Raw genomic sequence first — 24362 nt, 5'->3', positions numbered from 1 at the left:
CAAACCAGATGAGATTTTAGGAGTCCTAACAAATAAAGAGCACATCTAGCATTCCCCTAACAGGTCTGGGATTTATCAATACATAGATAACATAAATTGAGTTTGAGAAGCAGAATTCTCCAAGGGTACTTTCAGCAGGTTTCAGAAAAATAGAGTTTTGACATAGCTGTAGCTTTACAAGGAGGAAGAGAATTACTCCTATAGGAGATGACAATATGGGTATACAAATAATGTCTTCCATATTCTTTTTCAGTAGGCAGACAGCAACATTTCTCACCCCTTACACAGAGCAACCCTCTGCAAGTAGAAAGATCACGTGTCCTAGAAACAGATTAAATACTCTGTGTTCAAGACAACAGACATTTAAAAATGTCAAAAAGTGTGTATTTGTCTCCTGGCCAGCTGTTGGAGCAAGAGAAATGATGTTTAGCTCTCGGCCTTACTCCTCTTCACTTGCACACACACCAAAGCACCTTCTGAAGTCATGAATGAAAAGCAAGTCTCCACCCAGCACAATTGTATACGCAGCCTGTAGGGCACTTCCATGACGACACTTGCTGAAAATGGGATAATCAAACCCTTTGATACAGGAAAAAATACCCCAGTTATTATCAGGTTGATGTTGTAGCACAAGCTTCTTCCTCCTTGACCATAGAAGAGAGGTCTTTTTGTCAGTGTCTGGTATCTGCACACAGCCAAGCACGCTGCCTGCACAGCATGTTAGCTCCTGGCCTCCAGAAGCTAAATGTAAGCCTTCTGTTTGCTTTTCCCCCACTCTTCTCTACAGATTAGGGCTGTAAAACAGAGCTAACTGGTACCTCTGAACTTATATCTTCTCCTGTACTCCCTGGTCATATTTGCTAGCCCATTTCCAAGTATTTCTAGTACTAATACCGGAAGTGTGAAAGACATTAACTTAAAGAAACAAAGAGTGGGTTTGCTCAGGCAGTACCAAAGCTGGGAGTTCAAGTCTCCCAGTTCACAGGGCTGAGAGCATGATCAAGACTACCACAAATTGAAAACAGCATTTTAATCACTGCATCAAGCAACAGTGCTGCTTTTGGCATTCTCAGTGTAACTCACACAGAGTTGTAATGGGAGCAAAGAACAGGTCCTAGGGAAGGAACCTAAATGTATTATGTAAGTAGCTCTGGATTCATCTACAAGCAAAGTATCATGGGAGTTTCCCTTTTGAAAGTTCGTGAGTTTTAGAAAGCACAAAAGAAAGTATCCCGAAAAACGCCTATCTTTCAGCCATTGTAAATACTTAAAACCACTAATATTTCCACTGCATCATATATTTCTCAAGCTTAAGGTCCAAGTTAGAGATGAAATTCTAATAGAAAAAGTACCAAAAGCTTGGGAACCATGATTTAAAACAACTTTTTATTTAAACAGCTTGGTCCAGAGCCAGTTTCTTACAAAACAAGCACAAAAGTCTGCACATGTCCCCCTCCCCTCACTCATCTGTGGAAGTCAGCCTTGAGTCTTGAAGAAAACACCCCCTCCCCGCCTTTCCTGAGCAGCCAGGCTTAATCCCTGGCAGCCAAGCACAAGCTTCACCCTCCACTGACACAAGAAGCACTTGCCACAGAGCACATCCTAAGATTTAGCAGAGGATGCCAGAGATCCATGTGCTCAGGCAGACACATGCCTAACAGGCACTACACACCTCCTGGCAGACAGTTGCACCACTTAGTTTCAAGGTACTGACTGCTCTGCACAGACAAAAGTCTGGGACTCTCCCTCCTCTGCCCCACCCCCACAAAACATCAAGATCTGTCTGGATCTTTTCTCCTTACTGCCAAACTGAATACCAGAGAGCCAGTGTGTGACAAGTAAGGGCTAAATTTTGCCGGTGAACTGACTCCTATAAATACAGATTAAAATTCTTGGGAGATGGAAGACTGATTGTTAGAAGCACTCTGCAGCTGCTGCTAAGTTACTTTTTACAACAGTTCTGCTTTGTGGACAGTCAACCATTATCTGCTTTTTAAACAAAACAACTGTGGAAGCTGACATGATGAAACAAAGCAGCATGCTACCTGCCCATGGCCATTCAGTCATCAGCAAAACCAGGACTGCAAAACATGCAGGCTGCCAGGTGTGCACTGCTCATCTGTCACACTGTCAGATTGCCTTCTCATCCTTTGAGATGAAATGCACTAGACACACAAAAATTTAGTCTTTTATTTTCTAAAACTCAAAAAAATACTTGATTGCTTTTGGGTTTTTTAATAAAAAAAAATCTCTTTTGCTGTCATTGTTACACTTTAAAAAACTCCTCGATACGCCGCTTTTTGGGGGGACTCACTGAACACGTATTTCCTTCTGTATCTTGCAAGGCACTGCCAGAGTCAAACTCAGAGCAAGCATCAGCTGCCTCCAAAAGCAAAACTTCATCAGCATCATCCCTGTTCTCAGAGAAGGTCCTCTGGAAAAGGTCATAGATGGTCTTCTGCTTTGGATCTGGCTGAAAAATTAGAACAGACAGAATCTGCATACACATTGTCATATAAAACCAAAGTGAGCAACAGAAGGTGCTCCCCAATGCACATATGTGTATATATTATATATCATACTTACACATAAATATATATATATATTTCAGACAAATACATGCTATGGAGGCTATCAAGTCTCCTTGCATGCAGCAAGTTTGGGAACTCTCTGTGGAGAGTCCAAGTCAAGGCATAGATCCTGGGAGGGGTTGGAGAATCCGGTCTGTGGCATTAAAGGCAGAACAGGTGTAAGGTCAGCCTGACAATCACTTGCTAATCTGGATGTACACAAGCAAAAGCCCATTCACTGTCTCCTAGGGACCACTGATATTCTTTCAGGTCTATTACCTTAGGGCAGTAATTAGTGGATTCAGCTGTTTTGGAGAAATTGGTTTCTGAAAGACCAGCTTCTCCCAGCACTTTGATTTTCTCTTGAATCATTGGCCTAGGAGAGATAAACAGATATTAATGAAAGGAATCAAATACCATGCAAGGACACTGTGTAATTTAATACATGTAGATTAAAAAAAAAGATATAACAGGGTATAAAGATGGCTTTTCTACCAAAGTTTGCTCATTCCTTAACCTGTCCTGCTCTTGTTTATAACTGTATGCTGTCTTGGGATATCAATCAATCCAATTTAAATAAGTATCAATATGTATTGTATTTGCATGGCAAGGTTTTGGTAGCAGGAGGACTACAGGGGAGGCTTCTGTGAGAAGCTGATAGAAGCTTCCCCTTTATCCACAGAGCCAATGTCAGCCGGCTCTAAGACAGACCCGCCGCCGGCCAAGGCCGAGCCCATCAGCAACAGTGGTAGCGCCTCTGGGATAACATGTTTAAGGGGATAAAGACTATGGTGAGCCAGGCTGTGCCCTGCACCCATGGAGGTCCATGGTAGAGCAGATCTCCACCTGCAACCCAGGGAGGACCCCACACCAGAGCAGGCGATGCCCAAAGGGGCTGTGACCCCATGAGAAGCCCACGCTGGAGCAGGCTCCTGGCAGGACCTGTGGACCCATGGAGAGAGGAGCCCACGCTGGAACAGGTTTGCTGGCAGCACTTGTGACCCTGTGAGGGACCCGCGCTGGAGCAGTTCGTGAAGAACAGCAGCCTGTGGGAAGGACCCATGTTGGAGAAGTTTGTGGAGGACTGTCTCCTGTGGGAGGGACCCCACACTGGAGCAGGGGAAGAGTGTGAAGAGTCCTATCCCTGAGGAGGAAGCAGCAGCAGAAACAACATGTGATGAACTGACTGTGACCCCCTGGCCCCCTGCACCCCTGTGCGGGAGGAGGTAGAGAAAGTCTGGAGTGAAGTTGAGCCTGGGAAGGAGGGAGGAGAGGGGAAGGTGTTTTATTTTCTCATTATCTTACTCTGATTTGATTGGTAATGAATTAAACTAATTTCGCCAAGTTGAGTCTGTTTTGCCTGTGACAGCAATTGGTGAATGATCTCTCCCTGTCCTTATCTTGCCCCATGAGCCTTTCATTATATTTTCTCCCTGATGTCCAGCTGAGCAGGGGAGCGACAGAACAGCTTTGGTGGGCACCTGACATCCAGCCAGCGTCAACCCACCACACAATCCTATTTAAATAAATAGCAAGAAGAGGATTTCAGGCCATAAATATTTGGAGAACACACACATCCAGTAGGGAAACAAGTTGACTGAGGCAACGCCAATGATACGAAGTCAGAACAAGGAGATGCAGCTAAAAGGAGTCCCAATAAATAGCCTGTGTGTTCAGTCTCCAAGGTAAGCAATGGTAATCCCCATCAAGGGACACATCAGCATTTCTAGGGTATCTCCCAATGTACTGCAGGAGGAAAAATCCATCACTGGCCCAAGAGGCCACGAGGTCTCAACCACACCTGCAGACTAGACTCTTTGAAAGAAGCAAAGGCCACAGCACAATTAATGCATTTACCAAATAGCCTTGTCATCTTGTTCTTTTTCTTGCCTTTAAAAAAGGATGACACTGTCCTCCTTTGAAGAGCCATATTTCCTTCCCATTAAGCATTAATGACTGCATGGACAGCATTTCACAAATAAAGGCAGAATTACTGTCATTAACTTTCCATGAAATGTGGGCGATACATCAGTTTCCAGATCCCTGCATTGTAGGGTTGTAATTATTTGCCATCATGATATTCTGGGAACTGCACAAGTTCACTTAGTTCATTCGTTCCCTTAAACAAGGTAATAAACATGTAATTTTGGACTTTAAATGAACCAGCTGGTGGATAATTTCTTCTCATCATTTGCAGGTCAGTTCCCTTGCAGCACTAAGAATTCCTCAGATCCTCCCCTTCCCCAGGATGTCAGACTGACCAGCCCTAAGGACCAGTGTCCATGGATAGCTCACACTGCAGCCAAAAAGGCTCAGACCACAGCTCTCCAGAGGTGGGCCAGTAGCACTTTTTTAATCCATCCAGAGGGCTCACTGAAGAGCAAGAGGAAAGCAACAGTACAGTCCTCCTCCACAGCTCCCTCTCCAAGCACTCAGCAGCCAGATTGCTCCTGAGATCTGATCCACAACACACTGAACCATCTCCAGTGTCTGTTGACTTTGCTTGAAAGTATTCAGCACTTTACTCCAGCACACGAATGTTCTGGGCTGTATCTAAGACAATTCCCTCTCCTTATACAGAGGATGTGAAGGTTTTGGATGCATCAACTCTCCCAGAATTTCTCTCAACAGCCCTTTCTTTGGCAGATAACTACTTTTGTTCTTCCTGCTTGTCATCCACTTAGTTATGCCCACTGTGGCCAGGCCATGTCACCAGCTCACAGCAGCCCTGATTGGCAGTTATTGCTCCTCCCCTCACAGGTTGTGGAAATCAGCACTAACATTAAGCACCTTACATCACATATGTGACAAACAGTGAAAACAGGTGGCAGGAGAACCAAAGCAACTTTCTCACTTCCTACCATAAGTAGTCATCTGCTGTGCCTCTAGCCACCAGGTAGTGAACATTAACAGAGCTGGTCTGTCCAATCCGATGTGCCCGATCTTCTGCTTGGATCAAAACCTTTATGTAAAAACACAACACAGAAAATAAAGTGAGAACGGCAACATCTAAGAAATAGCTTAAGCACCAGAGAACTGCGAGATCTTGTTTCTTGAGTTTAGCAACTATTTCTCATCTGGATCCTGTTAACACCTACATCCTCAAACACAGACTAAGCCAAGAAGTAATCTGGTGCACCAAGTTCCCAAAAGGCACTGAGCATTTTTCAGAAGCAGTGGGTCAGCACTGATGATGGATCCTTTCAGGTCTTGGCTGGGCAAGTGGTTGAGAGCTCTGTCAAATTAACAAACAGGAACATGTTTCCCTTTCACACCATCTTCTCCAACCAGCGAGTTGTGTAACCAGCCTCACTGGTTGAAGCCCAGGCACTTGGGGGTGCGCAGACAAGTAGCCATCAGAGAAAGAGAAAACCCTTGAGAAAGTCCTCTGCCCATTACATCTCCTCCTAAGTGCCAATGTTTCTGCTCTCCAGGGAGCATCCAACTCCTGACCTCTCCAGGACACATACCCCTGGGTTCCAGAAGAGCTCTGCAAACACCACCAGGTCTGCAGCAGACAATGTCAGGCCCATGTTTGCAGCAGTGAGGGACAGGACAGCCACAACTTGCTTCTCTGAGAACTGGAATTTGTGGCACAGAGACTGCCGCTCAGCTGAAGGTGTGGAGCCATCAATGCGAATGTGTTCAACATGCTGTAAAAAGGCAGAAGATACTTTTCAGAGGCCACGTGTCCCCTTTCCTGTATCCTCCTCCCATGTTTTAGTGGATTTTGTTTCCCTTCCCCGTGGCAGAACCAGGAATGTAAAAAGGCAACAGTTGTATTTTTAAGACCTTTCCTCATCTTTAAGGCAGAAGCACTGTAGCTCAGCATATAATGTACCTCCCCTCTGCTCACAATGCATGATTTGTTCTTATGTCCACTGCTCTCCCATCAGTTCTGAACAACAGGAAGGACAGCAACAACAGCAACAAGCTGGCAGCTCAAGTACAGTGAAAAGGCAACTGGCTTAATACAAAGCTGAACACTGTCTGTGTGCTGATGTTACAGCTGCTACAACCTCCCAAACCTCCCTAAGTCTTCCCCTATTTGTGATGGGAGGAGGTGGGATCCTACACGTCTTAGTTGCTCTGCGGTAGCTTCAGGAGAGGCATGACAAACTTGGGTGATGCAGGGCTATTACTCTTGAGTGTCCAACCTCCTTGCTCTACTGAAGGATGCTGCCACAGAGGCAGCAAAGTCACTCCTGCCACTGTGGTTTATAGTTTGAAATATTAACTTAAAGCATCCTTCACACTGCCCCAAGCATGACCAAGAACTCTTTAGGGGCATCCATGGAAGCCTCACAAGAGTAATTAGCCAAACACTTTTGAAGGCAGAGAGATGATTGGCAGGTCTATCAAGTCTCCCTACAGTATCCCAGTTCAAAAACATAAGAGCACCACAAAGGAAGGAAGCCATAGCTGGACTTGCGTTGTTGCATTCTCCCTCTCTGAGGAAAGCCTGGAGGACAAAGCAGAGATTGCCACACAGGGTAATACTCCTCCAAGAATTCACAAGCTTCAAGGCAGACAATGGAGATTAAAGAACATTAAATACAACAAAAGCCATTCAGCTAATACGAAGCACATCCTGTGAGGCATTCAGCTCCCTCAGTGAAGAGCACATTCAGAAGCACAGCAAGTAGAAATTATCTCTGCCACTAACTTTCATAAACTATCTGTCTGGCCATAACTCTGGGGAGCTCTTAAACAGCTTTGAAGCTGGAATAGTGATAAAGTTAAGACAACTCAGTCAATTACTTACTTTCTTCTTCAGCTCTGCAACTATTGCATCCAGCACTATCTTGTGATGACCAAACACCAGGAATTTATCATTCCCTCTTTCCAGTAACTCCAGGATGTATTCTCTACATGAAAGAGGAAAAAAACCCAAAACTGTATAAAATGATGTGCTGAGAAAATACAGGCTTTGCTCACAACAAATTTTAGATACTGCTCATCTATACACAGAAACTAGGAAATAGGCTAGCATAAAAAAGTTGCAGTAAAATGCAAGTAGCAAGTCAAGTCTCCTACAGATTAAAAAGACATTGCAGCAAAATCCACCTTTTTTTCACCACACTTGGACAGTTGACTACATTTATACTTGGGTATCACTGAGAATCAATTATTATATCCTACTTGAAATGTGACACCTCAGACCAATCAACGGGAAGTCATCTATACTTATTTGATGATCTCATTCACCTTTCTGGATTTTTAACTTGTGCACAATCACAATATACTAAGATAATCTGTATACAATTATTCTTTCTATGTTTACTTAGGATTGTTTTTATTTTAGAAAAAAAGGTCTCTAAATATACAGATCAGAGTACCCTAAAAGTAGCTTTTCTTGCAAGGGTTCACATTGACAATTTACTACAGCTTAACAGTCTAAATACATCAGCTATTTCTAGGAATTATCCATATGCCTATAGGCTAATGACCAATGAAAGGTAACAAGACTTCTTCTAAACACACTTAAAACAGTGTTAATTAAATGAAAACATCTGGCTTTTGCCATCGACCAATAGCAGAGCTACAGAACCCATTTCAGTGTAGTAACTTGTGGTACAATCAGGTCAACTGGAGCCTGAAAAACACCTATAAGTCTAAAATTTGTAACTAAGTATGGCAACAGCCAGCAGAACAGATGATACAAATGTCATCTTTTCTTTGGAATAGCAAATACTAAGTTCTCTGCTAAATACAACACAGCTTAGGTCAGCAGCAACTCTCAGAAAACACGAGGCAGGATTTCCAGCGCTGTATTAAGATGTAACAGTGCTTTGCAGACAGCTCCCAGGGTTCATGATGTTCAGATCCCAATTATGTGACAATATCATTTAACAAAGAAATACGGGAGAGAAGTGGGATTGCTGGATTTTATAACAAATATCAAGCAAACATTCAGTGTAGCAAGCAAGCAGATGCCAACACAATTATATCTCATTCCCATATTCCATTTAACAACTGGCTAGGTATTTCAACGGAAGCAATGGAAGACACTGTCATCAAGGTTAAGACATGGGAGGTGCTGATGACCATAGGACAGTACCATTAGCTAGATGGTACCGTACATTAGCAGTTTATAAGTGGAATTTTAAATGCTACTAAACCCCAGAAAAAAAAAAAAAAAAGGACTAGTTCCTACCAGAGAGTCAAGTAAACAGCACTTCATGGTTTTATATTCAGTTCACACTTGCAACTGAAATAAAAGGAAGAAAGTCTTCTAACTGTTCACTAATATAAAAGCAAGAAACTCTTCTACAGAAATGAGCGCTGGGACTCTGAAGTGCAGTTCTGTGCCAAACAGGCAAATTCTGCAGCAAGGTCTGAGACTGTGAAATCACACAGTGCACATCAGCTGGTCCTTACATTCAGAGAGCCGCAGAAAAGTAAACTGGTTTCATGTTATTAGCATACTCCTTATTAAAAAGTCATGCTATGGGAGCTAAAGCAACTCCTTTGCGGTTCCAGCAGAAAGGCTAAGCATGAAAGGGCACAAAGTCACAGAAGGAAATTATTCCTAGGGAAGACAGTGTTAGAAGCACACCTATGATATAAAACTTTTGCTACTGAGGTCCCATGTGAGTTTTGTGGAAGAGCCAAGAACTTCCGCAGGGGCTGTGACATCCTTAGAGCACACTACAACAAAAGCTCAATACATCTCAAAAGCTTTTTGGCTCAGGGTTCCTGCTGCAGCAGGACTGTAGCATTTGTTTTCTCAATTTCTGTTGATACTTTTAGTTTTCATTACTCCCTGCCTCCTTAAACTGAAATAGGGTCCAGACCAGGGAACCTGACCCAAGTCCCAAACACCAAGTAATTTTATATGGTTCAAATGACAGTGTAGATCCATGTCTGGAATGAAATCAGAACACTTATTCAGCCTAGGAACCCCAAGAGAAGAAATGTTTAGTGCATTGTAATTAAAATCATTTTTTTCTAAGCTGGCTTGAGGCTGTGCTTCATGTCCCTGCACTGTTATCTCCAAGACACTGTTTTCCTGTTCTCAGAGGAAAAACACATTTTACTAGGCAAGAATGAAGCAATGACATGCAGCTTACACGACAGAGTGGATTTTAGCTTCTGCTGTTCTGTTGTAGAAGAGGAGAAGAGCTTCCTTCTCCTGTTGTTTCTGCAGAGACAAAGATAAATAAATGAGTCTCAGAAATGCCTTTTCTTCTTTGCTTACAGATTTGGGATGTCTGCTGCTGCCAATAAACACTTTACTAGGAAAAAATCAGTCTAAAAATGCACAACAAAAGGGGACTGGAGGGGAAAGTCTCCTACTTGCCACTTGGTATAGCAGATACTCACACACTCCTATTTCTGACACCTTCCCTCCTACCTCCTACTCAACTCCTACAAGTTGGATGACAAGCCTATCACAAACTTAGTTTTAGTTGAGAAAGCATTTCCCAACTAAAATGGCAAGGAGAAACTCCTAAGTTCTTACAGAACTGTATTAGCAAGCTAGAAGCCTAGAACATGCATTTGCCATCCATGCAAGAAAAACAAACAAAAAAAGCAAAAATGCACTCTTCACATTTTTGGCTACTGCTGTGTTCACAACACAGCTTCAACAAGGCTGTGTCTGTAGGTTGAATGGGATTACAAGGCAAGACAGAAGAGTAAGTACAGAGACAGGAGGTACAAAAAGACTATTAGAAAGGATTAACAAGAGAGGAAAAAAAGAGAGAGGAAAAGGTATTTCACAGAAAGGGACAAAGTAGACCACTTAAATCCAAAGGAAAAAAGCTGAGTTGTTTTGACTATGTTGTACATTCATTTAAAACAGTGCCTTCAACAGCTTTCCACTGCACACGAGGCGTGGCTCTGACCTTCCTTGGAACTCAGGGTACTATTTTTCCTTTGATGTTTTTAAATAAAGGTACCTGAAATACAAATGGCTCATCATGAAAATAGTTTCTGACTTACACTTCCATATCCTTTGGCCATCCTCTTTGCTTCAGCTGCCAAGACAGCTTTGGACTTTGCACTGATGCCTTCAGGAGCCACGACAACCATTTTGCGTTGCTTTGCTGGAAGCTGGGAAAGCACATCTGATTTCAGACGTCGGATCATGATGGCCTCTTCCAGCAAAATTTTCAGTTCAGTTAAGTTGGATGATCCAGAGTAGTCCCAACCCCATGGCATCTGGGAAGCATCAAAGCAGTTATCAGTGTCCAACTTACAAGAGACTGGTCTGCAGGCAATCCAGGAGTAGAAAAAACCTCCAGGGCAACAGGACAAGGTAAGAACTTAATGGTCAGTAGGAAGAGAGTTTTGACAAAAGTGACGATAAGATAGAAGCGTACAAACTAATCCACCCAGCGTGAGAAGGTTACTTATAAGGTTCCCTTTCTCCTATCTACAAGTGATCAGGGAGGTGCAGAGAAGAGGACTACGCAGAAAGGTAGGGATCCCTACCACAGCACTGTGCCCTGGTATTCATCCTCACACAGCAAGGTGGTTTTGCACTCTGCTTGCAGCTTTAGGCAGGATGACAGAACTCAGTGCAGTTCTATCCACACACATCTACCTCAGCTTTAGGCACACAAAAATCTTCTCCAACAGCATGAGGACAAACATCCTTAACCTAACTGCCTTCACACAGATGTTACATTTGACTGACATGCCTAGTAAATGCTAGGTCAAAATTGCCTGTTTTCCACTGTGACCTGTCTCTTGATCTGCTTCCTGACATACTCTGTTTCTGCCATTAACATGTTTGGCTCAGACTCAAGCAAACCATAAATAACTTGTGGCCCAAAATACATCACTCCAAGCATTGTCTCTTCAAAGCATCATCACTTCAAAGCTCCTCTGAACAAACCCTTCATTTACTCTTCCTTGAAGCATTCGCCTCTGAACTGCCCCTATTCTCCAAGATCCTGTCTGCAGAAAACATAGATCTCTTCAATTAATCTCAGCTCATCACTTCTCCTACTAATAACCCCAGTCTATCATTTGTTGTCTGGGAAAGAACAACTAAGCTGACAAACAGTGGCATCAAAATTGGTACATTCCCCAAAAGAAACATCTTTAAACAACTTTTTCTGGAGAGGAGACCAATAAGGGTTTTATGCTGAAGTTTCACAAATAAGTATATGAAATACAGCTACAGTAATACTGAAAACCAAGGCAAGGGGGAGAGGAAATCTTCCTCACAGGTCTAATTCCAAGTCTTACTGTCAGCGTCACCAAAGAAAGCCAAAAATACAACCTCTGCTCTTGGAACAACAACCCAAAGGAATCCCCTACATATGTATACATACACCCTCCTGAAATGCACATAATGGAGATGTGAGGAACCTCAGCACCAACCCCTTTGATCTGCTGCTCCACTCTCATTGCGCCACATTAATTGCTAAAATAGATTTAACCTTAAAAATCTATGTATCTTTTATTTGCCTTCCCCAAGAGAAACCTGCTGCAACACAGAAATGGAAGTAAAATAGGAAAAAGCTCCGAAGTATTCGCTCCATCCTCCCGTAAAATGCGTAAGACAAAATAAATCATACCAGCCATGAGGTTAGCCATGTTACTGACTGTATTAAGGGATGGTGCTTTAATGGAAGAGGGATGAGAACATGCTATGAGACAGAAAGAGGAGGAATCAAAGAGCTAATGGGCAATTAAGGCCTCTCTGATATCTGAAAGCGAACATTCCTACTTCAGGTTGAGACATCACAGGACAATCTGCAATTCTATTGCCACGTTGTACTGATGTGAACCACTAACTGACTTCAGATTCTGGAACTTATGGCCACCATTAAAACTCATTTGACTTAATCTGTTCCTACATAATTATGGTATCATCTGATTATCTATAGTTGGTTCATTAAAGCAGGAAACAATTCAAACCCTAGACAAAAAGCCAGTTTGGATCCTGTAGAGTTAAAACTTTGGCTCTGACAACAGCACCGTGGTATACAGCTAGAGGTAATAAGCCCACCTGGATCTAAGCCAAGCCCTCAAAAAGCCAACATGGGTATTACTGCTCTACTTCCCTGAAACCAGGAGTGTAATGCAGATATATCCCTCAGGTCCGTGAAAAGCTGGCTCAAGTCTAGTTGGGTTTATCAGCTTTATGCATGCTGCATAAAAGTTGACAGTGCTGAGCCCCATTCTTTGTGCGCCCTTTCTGCATTTCTTCAGGGTCTGTGGACCCAGCAGAGCAGATGTACGAAACCAAGGACCCACCTGGTGCTGCACCCAGCCTCAGAAGCCCTCTGCCCCCACTGCTCAGTGTGCTGGTAGCCAAGCAGCAGGCATCAACACTGACTAGGCTGCTGAGCAAGATCTGCTGCAGGGCCTGGACACTCTCCTCAGGCTACCTCATTCTACTCATGCAACCCAGTTTCTCACTTTCCTCTCACTTTCCTCTTCCATAACAAGCAAGTAATATATATGTTTTGTGTCCATGTAGCACAATTCATTTCAGAAGAGTAACATCATCATAACTGAAAGAACAAGGCACAAAACAGAGCCAATATACTATCTACTGTCATATTAAAAAGCATATAAAGGCAGAATCTCTACAGTATGTTCAGATTACTATACTACTTTTATGGTGACTGTTACTGGAACAATTTGCAAACAAGGAAACATGCTAGTTCTGTACTGCACTTAGCTAGTGATAAAAAAGATTAATATTTTTTTAATTATTAAAATATAGTTTACTATATCCTATTGTGGAAAAGAAAAGAGAGAAAAAAGAGGGACATTTATTTTGCCAAAATACACATCTGGCTTTGATCCATAACATTCCAGAGCAAATGCTTCCAACTGTGATTTTCTTACCGAAGTGTTACAGCATCTTACATGAGTCAGTAAACTTATTACAGTGTTAGTAGAAGCTGCCAAACCCTTACAAATTCAGAGCATGTGCTCAGATAGAAATTATTTAATATTTGCCAACATCACCCAGTTTGAAAAATGAATTCACAGCACGTATTTTGGGAAACAGATTTGAGATATTTTGTAAATAAACAGGTGACATTTCACTTGCTGCATTTTTAAGAGTACAGATGCTGGGAGGTTGAATTACAAAATTATAAACTTTTATATCTTTTCTGATCATATCTGCCAGATATTTGCAATTTTCTGTCATAAAAACCTATCATCAAACAGAAATAGTCAGGTTTTAGTTTTAAATTGAATGTTCAGGTTTGTCAATTTTTCTTTTAATTTTACAATGCAATCAGATTTATTATCAATACTGAAACATTTTTACATAGCACCTTTCATCCTGACAGATCTCGCAAAGCCTTGCAAAACCTCTGGTTCTGTGCAATTCCAGCCCCGCTCATAATGCTGCCACTTCAGGACAGAAAGAAGAACCTATTTAACTAATGACAGCAAAAGTACTACAACAGTTCTTCAGAGAGGATGTAACTCCTAACACAATCTCGGGTTAGAGCTGCAAAAAAGGAACATGAGGGACATACTACAGTCATGAGGGAACAACTACAGTCATCAAAACACCTTTTAATTTACTCATTGCTGAGTGGATCTATGGCAACCCAATATTCAACAGTCCCATTTTTTCCTCTAATAGTATCCACATCTCATTTCCAGCAGCCCCACTTCTTCTCTAAATAACCAAACTCTAGGTTCACTCTATCATTTACTGACATTAACTGTAGCAAAACGTCCCAAGCGAACACTGAGAAGACCAGCAATATTCAACTGTCTAGTAGAGGCAGGTCAAACAGAGAAACAAAAAACTTGTACTAGAAACCCTGCAGAGGCTTTGAAGGGAAGCTGATACAGACTGTGACCTCCATGCTGAGTTTCATTGTAGGTTGGAAACTCATTTACACAGAATACACTGTTAAAACCTGGATCCTGTAAAACAATTTTATTTCTTTTATCCAATTCAACATCTTACCTGAGGTCCATATGCCTCATAATTGAAGCAACAGCTAGTCGTGCAGAACTTTACCCTCAAAGGGTTTATAAAACTTCAAGCCTATTTAGACTCACACACTGCAATTCAACTTTCCTTTTTACTGCAGAAAACCAACGAGCTTAAATTGCATCTCTTCATTTCCCTCTAGAAAGCATTCTGAACTCCACTCAGGCAGGAATCTTTCAAAAAAAGATAATGAAGCTCAGCAGAAGACATGGCCCTCTCCCTCCATATGATTCCTACTGTGGATGGAGAAATGATAAGCTTAACCTCTGTCAGGAAAGCAGTGCTTTGCCAATATGAATGGTGTCATCTTCCAGAACTCAAGCTCTGTATCTGTGATTCTGCATGCTAATGGCTTTACTTTAATCAGTGGTATCAGCATATAAGCACCAAAGCCAATGAATTGCTCATGTAGCTTGCACATTTGGACATACATAGAACAGCACTACACTAGCTACGAAAGTAAAAGTGGGCATTCAGATATAGGACAAAGGGGACTTGAGAACTTTATATGAGACTGAAATATGAATCTTCCTGTTGGAAACTTGGCATATGTTAGCTACCCCAAACAGTGAAAAGAAAACAAAACACAAAAGCCCTATGAATAGCTATAACTATTTTTATGGCATACACCAATGATGTTCAGTTCTTCTGTAAATATTTTTAAGCACTGAAATGGTCATTTGGTGTTTCCAAGCGCTGTGTTGAAAATTATTGCTGAGCAAACTGTCTTACAGAAAAGGAGGCACAAGTGAAATGGATCACTTGAGAACAAAGCAGAGCAAGCAAGTTCATGTACTACGGGACCATGCTCACACTGCCAAACCATTCTGTGCCACACACTAACTGCTACATGCCTGTCCTGGACTGCAAGCCAGATTAGACAGCTGTTGTTCTGAATCAGAACTTGGAGGAACTTTAACTTTGGTTCCCCTTTCTGTGTCTATGCAACCAGCACAGAAGATCCCAGAGCCTCCTTTTACAACAGGCAGCTGCAAGAGCTCTTCTCTCAGCAGTGTGTGTTCCAACACACAGAGCAGCCCTAGAGATGGCAAATCCAAGCACAGCTGAGTTGCCCGTACATTGAGAGCAAGACTGCCATCATGGCTGCAAATGCTGGCTCCCCGCAAAGCCAAGATCTTGTAGTGGTTGGACTCAATGACTCTGCTGAAACCATGGCTAAGCAGCTGGCAGAGATCAAAGAAGTTAATTTATTCTCAAGATATGCTGAGGATCACATCCATTTCCTGAATTAGAAAAGGGTGGAATACAAAGACTGTAAGCCTTCATTTTTAACTTACCTGGAAATATAAAGTCTAAAATCTCAAGCAGAGGCTTTACTTTGTTAAACAGTCAGTAAATCAGACTAGAAACTGTTTTGTTTGTTTGTTTGTTTTTAAATCAATTAGCCCAAATTTGAAGATGCTTAAAAGGTCACATAGTTTAAAACATTTAAAACATTCTGGGGGCAAATTCTTATTAGAACAGGCTCCTTTCCCAGCTGTGGCCATTTTTCCTTTTTTTTTAGCTTTTTAATTCTGTGGCTTTCAGGGCAGATTTTGACATGAAGCATTACCGTCTCCATGTCTCAGGCCCACCATTGCAGCGCCTACAGCTTCTCAGGTTGAGAGCTTTTGAAAATGTTACTCTGCAGTGAGACTCTCTCAAAAAAAGATGCAACATCAGACAGAAGAGAGAAAAGAAAAAGCCTCCACATTTTGAAAATAACAAAATAAAATGCTGTTTGCAGAGTCCCAGTCTGCCACTTCCCCCAGTGAAGTACCTTCTTGGCATCACAGTAACGTAGCCCAAAGGAGTGGTAGTGTGGAAAGAAGGCTGGCTGGACAGCTGCGATCTGCGTGTAAAGCTCCGCGGGCCGCGACATGGCAGGGGTTCCCGAAAGTAAGATCACTCTCCTGGCAGCCTGAAAAAGCAAAATAGAGCACTATTATCATAGAGCTTACAATATAAGCAAAGCCTGCTAAGAAGTCATCTCCAGTCCAGAAAGAAATTCTCAGAGCCGTTGTCTAAGCACCCTAAATGGAAGAGTACTTCACCTTCCACAGATACTTTCAGCCTTCACTGCCTGAAGACACTCAAGGACAGTGTTTAAAACTTCTAGGAAGCAGGACAAACCATATTGTTTCTTATTCATCATCCACATACTGTAAGGGAAGGGGACATCAATTTTTATGACAGTACTTTCTGAACTGGCATTTACCCACTAGATACGTTAATATCTAGCATTTCAATTGGCATCAGATGTCACGGGAAAGTGACACACCCTCTCAGGTACAGCCTCACCTCCAAAATAAATTCTCTTGTAATAAACCTGCCACAGCAAGCCATAAACAGACTGTCTTCCTCACAAAAGCAGAAGAGATCCAGAAGAAGTAGGATTTTTTATTTTTGTTAATTTTTTTTTCTTTTTAAATTCTACTAGCAAGGAGAGAAAGATGAAGCTGCCTTCAGGACCAGAAAATGGCCCATCTAACAGCCATGGTGAGTCTAGGCACAGCTGGCTGGATGCTAGAACATGAGTTAATAAATATGAATCATGCAAGAAGATTGTAAAACATGTGTTGCGGGGCAGACAGGAAGGGGGTGGAAACCTGTATCTAAAGCAGGTGCACCCAAAAAGTGGGGGAAAAAAAAAAGACACTATAGACATAAAAGCCTCCAAGATGCATTTCTACCCTCATACCTCCATTATTATCTAATTCTATTATTAGATGAGATCTATGAATTTCTACTGCTGTAAATTCACATACAGTAGTTAAATTACACATGCCTTGTAATTTCCTGCATGGTTTAATGCAGGTTCATTAAAATAACAGAGATTCTTGAGTGACATCTGTACCAACAGCTCATTCACATTTAAATGAAAAAGAAAATGAAATTCTTTTATCATTTCACTGAGATCTACCAGTCACCCAAATCTATTCAGCTGATTCATCCACTCGCCAACCAAATCTGGTAGAAAAAGTGTTCACAGATCAGCTACCGGAAATTAATTTCAGGACTCTCTATCAGATATTTATATGTACGTTGTAATCAAGGTGGGACTTGCCTTCTCCCTCCATCCCTATCAAACAGATCAGAAGGAACTGTGATCACCACCAGGATCAGACAATTCCCATAAACATTTAAAAAAGCAGGATATTTATTGAACTAAGTAAGAGGAGAGGTGAAACCTTTGGACATGTCAGAAGGTGAGAGCTAGTTCGCACAAGACAGAGGTGCCTATGCTACTCAAAAGACAGAGGAGTCACAGAGACCAAAGATATCAGATCCCATGGGGAAACAAAGTGATAAAGCAGAAATTAGGTCAGTTCTTAAAATTAAGGTAACAGTGGAGGACAACTGAGCAGAACCTAGACAATACCTGATGCCTTGCAGAAGCCTTTGAGGAGTAAGCTGACACCACCCTCAGAAATCTGCTGAAACACAAGACAAGCTAGTCCCACATGTGCAAGAAACCTCCAAATTAAACTTTTTCCTCCTGGACTAACAGAAGGCCACTGCTAGGAAAAAGACAACATGGAGGTCATGCAATTACAGACTGCTCATTTCAAGTAACTCTGGATCAGGCTAAACCGGGAAAAGTTCACTCAGAACAGACCAGGGACATATTAAATGTAACATAAACCCAACTGTTTTGAAAGGTTTTCTGCCATCCTCAAGGCTCCTCCTATTTGGAGGGTGTTCCCCAGCAGTTACATGAGACGAGGTTGGAACACTAATTCCTCAGTAGTCACAACAATTAGTCAAGCTCCTTCCCCAAGCCCTAAATAGTTATCAAAAGAGAGAATGATGAAATTACAGGTTATATCAATTCTGCTATCAATTGTCCAGCCGCTTCTTTGCTGTGCGCAACTTATTTCTGAACAAATAGGGTATCTAACCATTGCAAGCACTTACCAAGTGCTGTGATACACCTTCCATAATTAATCATTTTAAACAAATCGAGAATTAAAAAACAATAAAAAACCCCAAACCAACCAAAAAAACAGAAGACACCAGCTCTACAAGAGCTGTGAAGAACTTGAAGAAATTAATTTCAGAAAATTCTGTGGAATATAGGTGGTCTAACTCAATATCTCAAGGGTCCCTTTCAGTTTTAAAGTCCATGACAGAAGGAGCCCAAGAAAGAAGAGAAGAAAAAAAATCCTAGGAAGACAAGTTTCTGAGTGCTGAAGGCTTCCTTAAATTCTGGATGAAAGAAATGTCTTTGATTCACATTTCTTTTTCTAGCGGCAACTCATTTTGAATAGATGCCAATAAAGATTTGCTCCTGCAGAGAGGTCTCTGCTGATCACTGCCTAATTCTTGTTTCCTGCTGAACCTTCTGTGCTGTCAAGAATGAGAGCTTACACCCTTTCTTCTGAGGCCTATAAGAATAATATGGAACAACAGCACAGAAAATAAGATTGCAGGGACTTTCTAGCAAAACCAGATCTGTAATCAGTTGGTACATATTTCCACATAGGAGAACTAACATTTGTTGCTTATTAGCATTTAGGCACAAAGTTTAATCTTCCCCAGAAGCACTCCTCTCTCTCATGTGTCCTTGTGACTGTTCTTACAGCTACTTTCTTGTGAGATTGCTCAAGGGAACTTGTGACTTTGACTAGTGGAGAGCTGGTCTGTAGCCCTCATTTACTAAGTAACATAAGACTGTGTCTTTGTAGCATTACACTTGCACACACAATACACCAGCAAGAATTAATTCCACAGCTGTGACAACATTTACAAAAGTCACTTTTGAAAGTCAAAGAATAATTTATGAAATGGTAAACCCCGATGGCACTTACTTTAGAGGTCAAAACCCAGCACCCAACTGATTCAAAGGGGAGTAGGTGAGAAGGGGGTTTATGCCACAAGGAAATAATTGAACATGCAAAGAGCCTCATTAACATACAATGACTGTCTCTGTGTTAAATGAATTTCACAGCATGAGCTCTGCCATATGCTAACAGACTGACATACTTTTTTTAAACAAGTGTGGCTGGTTCTGGCTGTAAAATTACTTGTGTCCCTAGTTTTTGCTTACTCTGTCATTTTGACCTGCTTAACGTAAGAATACCTTGTCCTGTGAAATGAAAGATCTGAGAGTGGCCATAATAAAATAGAGATGATCACCTGATGAAATAGAAGTTTTGATAAACAGAAAGGGTTGCAGCTGTTTTGAAGAGTGTTTCTGTACTTGGGTAAGATAGACAGGGCTCTGCATTTCATAAGATGATCCTACAGTGGTTATTCCAAAAAATGGAAATGCCTTTCCCTATTCTTGACACCTAGACATAGAATCTGTGTCAACTGGTGATGATCAGCTATGACTGAAGCAAATTACACTACCTCCCTATTTCGAGAAGGAAGGGAAATTGGAAGTTAAGAGTAGATCTGAAGATGCAGACACAGCTTCTCCAACTTCAAGAGGAAGGTCCTTCTCTCAGCAGATGACAACAAGCAAAGGCTTATTTATCCAATCCACATGGATTTGTAATCCCTGAAGACAGCCACTATGTATTTCCCACTGAAAAGGGAGAATTTTGTGTTCTCTCCTCACCTTCTACCTTCAGCGGTGACCTATTTCCCTCCATTATTTTTAAGCATCTCTTTATTAAAACAAGCACAAAGAGTATTAGATTCTAGCCACACAATGTATTTGAAATTCCGTAATAGAAACAAAGACCTTTAACCCTGCAAACACCAGGATGTGCATCATGCTATTAACCTGAACAGCAACTCAACAGGAAAAATCACATTAGTAATATTACCCAAATGTTGTGGAACAAAGCCCACAAGGGAGCACAACAGGAATAAGACTATTTTATGCCATTAGAATCTTTGATTAGATACTACTTTTTAATTCTCTGTTTCTAACCCAACTAGTTCTTCACTAAAAACTTACTGTCATGCTTCCAAACAACTCATCCATGTTCCATTGGGACCTTCCCCAGTTTCCACTGCCTTGCAGTACTCCATGCAATTAGAGAAGAACAAAGACCATGCAGCACTTTGGCTGGTCGAAGGATGTAGAATCCTTTTCACTCCAGTCCCCAAGAGATCGCACCACAGATCAGTGAAAAACTTCTGGTTTGATGTTTCTTCTTCATCTACATCCCTGGGGCTTTGTTATTCCATGGATATTAGTAGATGTATAGTCCCTCTCCTATGTTCAGTCTCTGGGCCACTCTAATCTTGGAAGGTAAAACAAAATGCCCACAAAAGGTAACACCATGACACTTTCTGCCTCTGAGGGAGGCTGACGCAGGGCGGAGGCGAAGGGAACAACCAGTATTGTCAGTACACCCAGGACAACTTAGTCCCAAACATGAGACTAAAGAAAACAAGGTGACAAGTAGGTCCTATTACTGATTGTGGCAGCTCTGGATTAGCAGCAGGGACAAGCCAGGCCTGACCAGGCTTTCTGGTGACTCAACCAAAGCCCAACAGTATGAGACTGTTCTCACTTTGATGTGTGTGGAAACAAGAGAAAAGGACCACTTTGAACAGAGGAACTTCTAGCTCTCTTGAGTACCATGAGAGATGCTGAAGCTGGGGACAGATCTCACACAACTGCTGGCACAGACTGGCCACTGTGAAAGCTGGCTGAGCTTGAGAGCAGGATTTTTGCCACATGCCAAAACATCAAACGACTGTTCTCTACTGCAGCTTTCAATCCAACTGCCTCAATAATTTTGCAGGGATGCACACGGACTGTGTACAAACTCTGACACCCGGTTCCATGCAGGTGGATGAAGCATTCTCCCCCATGTACAAGTCTGCACACCCACAAGTTTGCACTCCACTGGGAACGTTGAAGGGAATAAGAAATCTGGCCTAAATGTTTTGCTGCTGCTGTTTCAGCTCACCCTGTCTTACTGTTTATAAATTCCTCTCAAAGTTTTGTCCAATAACAATAAATTGGGCACAACATGTCTATATACTTACCCGAAACTAATGACAACCTGGAGCAAGCTACCAGGTAGCAAGTATGGTCATTGCATACATCCAGCGATTATAAAAGTGCAGTCACACTTTCTACTGCCCCAAGCAAAGCTTTCCTATATCTCTGTCAGAGTAGCAGCTAAGTATGTCACAACAGATACTGAATACTACACACACCGAATACTGCACCACACAGAATTTGTGGGCTTTTTTAATATTAAAAAAATGTCTGGAAGTCCCCAGCTGACAAACTTAGGCCACATATTTAATACATGGTTCTGCTTGACAATTCCATACCACACTTGCTCCACAATATAGACGAGAGAGCAGGAAAAGATGAATTATTACTGAGTGGCTAAAAATACCACTTCATTTTGAAAACCAGTCAGATATTAAAACTAAAATGAGGCTTTAAATGCCGTAGCCATGGGTTAAATATTTCAGAGGTGGAGATACAGCTTAGCTGTTTAACAAGACAGTTGCCAAATTAATATCCAACATAAGTCATCTTTATTATGAATGTATTGATTTAATCTGATTATTGTGCAGTTCTGTCTAAATACTCACAACAATTTTTATATTTTACTTATTATTCAAATAGAGAAGTCACAGGAGCAGAATCTGTCAAGATAAAAAGAATCCATTAAGTATGGATGGAAGTGACAGAAACATTACAGGCTCAAACATTTTAACTTAGATCTGTCCAGTGTCATTATGGACTCATAAATCTTTGCAGTATGCAAGGACCAAGGATCACATTTCTTAGGTTTGTGGTTTTTTTTTTTTTTTCCCCTTTCTGTCCCCAAAAGTCAGTTCAAGGCTAAGCTTTCATGCTTTAGGATGTTCGGAACCTTGTAGAAAATATAAGCAACTATGGCAATTTCAGAAAGATTAAAGTTGCATAATGCTACCAACAGCTATAAGTGGCAACGTTTACAAAGTAGACAAGGCATGAGTTGACTCCAGGGGCTCTGGTTACAGCACTGTCATGGCTTCACACTCTGATCTTGAGGTAGGGACCGTGGTGCTAGCAGCAGTGTACCTATCACGGGCTTGCCTATGGATACACCTTATTTTGGTCTCTTCTAAGAGCCCCAGTACTGCTCTAATCCTTTTAACACAAAGTAATCCTCAGCAACATGTTTATCAATGCCTCTTATTCAGTAATCTCAAAGTATCATGTAAATACTGAAAATACTCCCATTTTTACCCCATTGACTATTTACTATAAAGATGACACAGTATAGTTGTTAAATCCAGTATTTGAGCAGTGAAAACTCCTCCTATTCTGGCAGTTCTTTCAAATATGAAAGCATTACTGTGATGTGTTGTGCCATGCCAGTAATGAACACAGCATCACTCACTAGTAGTTGAAGACAAAGCTGTCAACGGGGCTAGTTTTAGAGCAAAATGCCCGTGTTGGAAAGCAAGGAGGGCAAAGAGTGGCTATTATAGCAAGTACCTGCTTCAGAAGTTATAGTCAGCAAGCAGGAGAATAAAATGTACCTAACACAAAACATCTGGTACAGTATGGTGTTTGCAGGTGAGATAATGCATGATATGAACATGAAACTCTTAATGCTTCCAGAAGACTGAAATTCTGTTTCAGAAGCACCCATTCTCAATTCTCTAAGACCAGTGATGTGACAGCATAAAAATAAATTCTCAGTAAGCGCATACAGGCAATTAACCTCTGCTTAACAGCTACTATCTTTCACTCTCCTATCTTCCAGACTGCAAATAACTTTGACAAGCTGATCCTTACAAAGCTACAAGTAGGAAAGGATAAGACCGCTTGTTGGGCATTTTGCAATGAGGTGAATTTGTTATTTTCCACCATTTTCAGATATACACCCTAATTATTGTACTTCAAACTGCTCATAAAATTGGACTTCCTACTTAGTTTCCAAACATTAAAAGCCTGAAATGATTTGAAAGCCAAGAGAAGACAAGAGTCAGGCCTTTAAAGAGAATGAAGTTACTCAAGCACAGCCACCTTTGGTTTGCTATTAAGAATCTTGCATATAAAAGTTGGTTGCTCTAAAGCCATCACAGATTGAATCTTCTCTTTATACACACTTGATGATAATTGCTGAAGGGAACTGCATTTACCTTGTTCTAATGTACAGACTGCAGTGTCTAGAAACTACTCATAACTTTAATCTACTTAGAGGCTACCAGGGACAATTTGATTCCTTGATCCCAGGACAACAGGCAGACATTAAAATTTACATTTCTCCTGTTATTGCATAATTGAATATTGCCTCCCTTCTGTGGGCCACCTGTCTTGCTAACCTCACATTCTGCCATTTCCCGCTAGCTCTGTACGCTTACCAACAGGAACACTCATGAACCCTAGCCACACAAATACATTGGAAGCTTGCAGCAACAGAGTAGAGCCCAAAGCCAAGGAAGAGACCTAGGTAATATCATTTTGATATACAGCAGCAATCTGTGTGCCAAGACGTAACTGATACTGATTATTTCCATTAAACAAGCTATGTTGACACTACTACATTCTACTTTCCCTGAAGACATTTGGTAAGTTTTGACATTCCCTTTTTTCCCATCACCATAAAACTCAACAGTGGCAGTACCACAATTAGATCAAGGGAGATTCTAAAAGTTCTTTTGTTAGGCCTTACCATCTAACATTTGTACAGAAAGAAGTAGCTATGCCAGAGACAAATTTTGCTCTTGGATCTACAATGTTACCTGTATTTCCATTTTCACAACAACAGAATTCAGCTCCTGGCTCCAAAACCTGGTAAATGGAGCAACACTGCTTTGGGAGCCTGACCTTAGCTGCTGGAGGTTTGGCACTCAGCATACGCACCTTGAGTAGAGGCATGGCAGCTTGGCATCGTGCAGTTTTAATGTTCTTTAGGAAATGAGATTCATCCTGAAAC

General features: G+C 41.5%; 1 protein-coding gene across 3 annotated transcripts in view; it reads right to left on the bottom strand.

Annotated features, from left to right (window-relative positions):
• Positions 1–1372: 1372 nt before the first annotated feature.
• Positions 1373–24362, bottom strand: part of SMARCAL1 (SNF2 related chromatin remodeling annealing helicase 1) — a 40464-nt gene continuing 17474 nt past the window's right edge. For all 3 annotated transcript variants that reach the window (XM_074828828.1, XM_074828829.1, XM_074828830.1), the window contains 9 exons: positions 24290–24355; positions 16283–16423; positions 10518–10736; positions 9644–9714; positions 7336–7438; positions 6041–6223; positions 5432–5532; positions 2850–2946; positions 1373–2473 (listed from right to left, as the gene is read on the bottom strand). In XM_074828828.1, coding sequence (XP_074684929.1) covers positions 2267–2473; positions 2850–2946; positions 5432–5532; positions 6041–6223; positions 7336–7438; positions 9644–9714; positions 10518–10736; positions 16283–16423; positions 24290–24355 — 1188 coding nt within the window. In that variant the 3' untranslated portion in view covers positions 1373–2266. The remainder of the gene's footprint in view (positions 2474–2849; positions 2947–5431; positions 5533–6040; positions 6224–7335; positions 7439–9643; positions 9715–10517; positions 10737–16282; positions 16424–24289; positions 24356–24362) is intronic.

The sequence above is a fragment of the Strix aluco genome, chromosome 6, assembly GCF_031877795.1.
Source record: "Strix aluco isolate bStrAlu1 chromosome 6, bStrAlu1.hap1, whole genome shotgun sequence".
Taxonomy (NCBI): domain Eukaryota; kingdom Metazoa; phylum Chordata; class Aves; order Strigiformes; family Strigidae; genus Strix; species Strix aluco.
The sequence above is the reverse complement of the archived record's forward strand: the minus strand, read 5'-3'. Positions and strand labels throughout refer to the sequence as shown.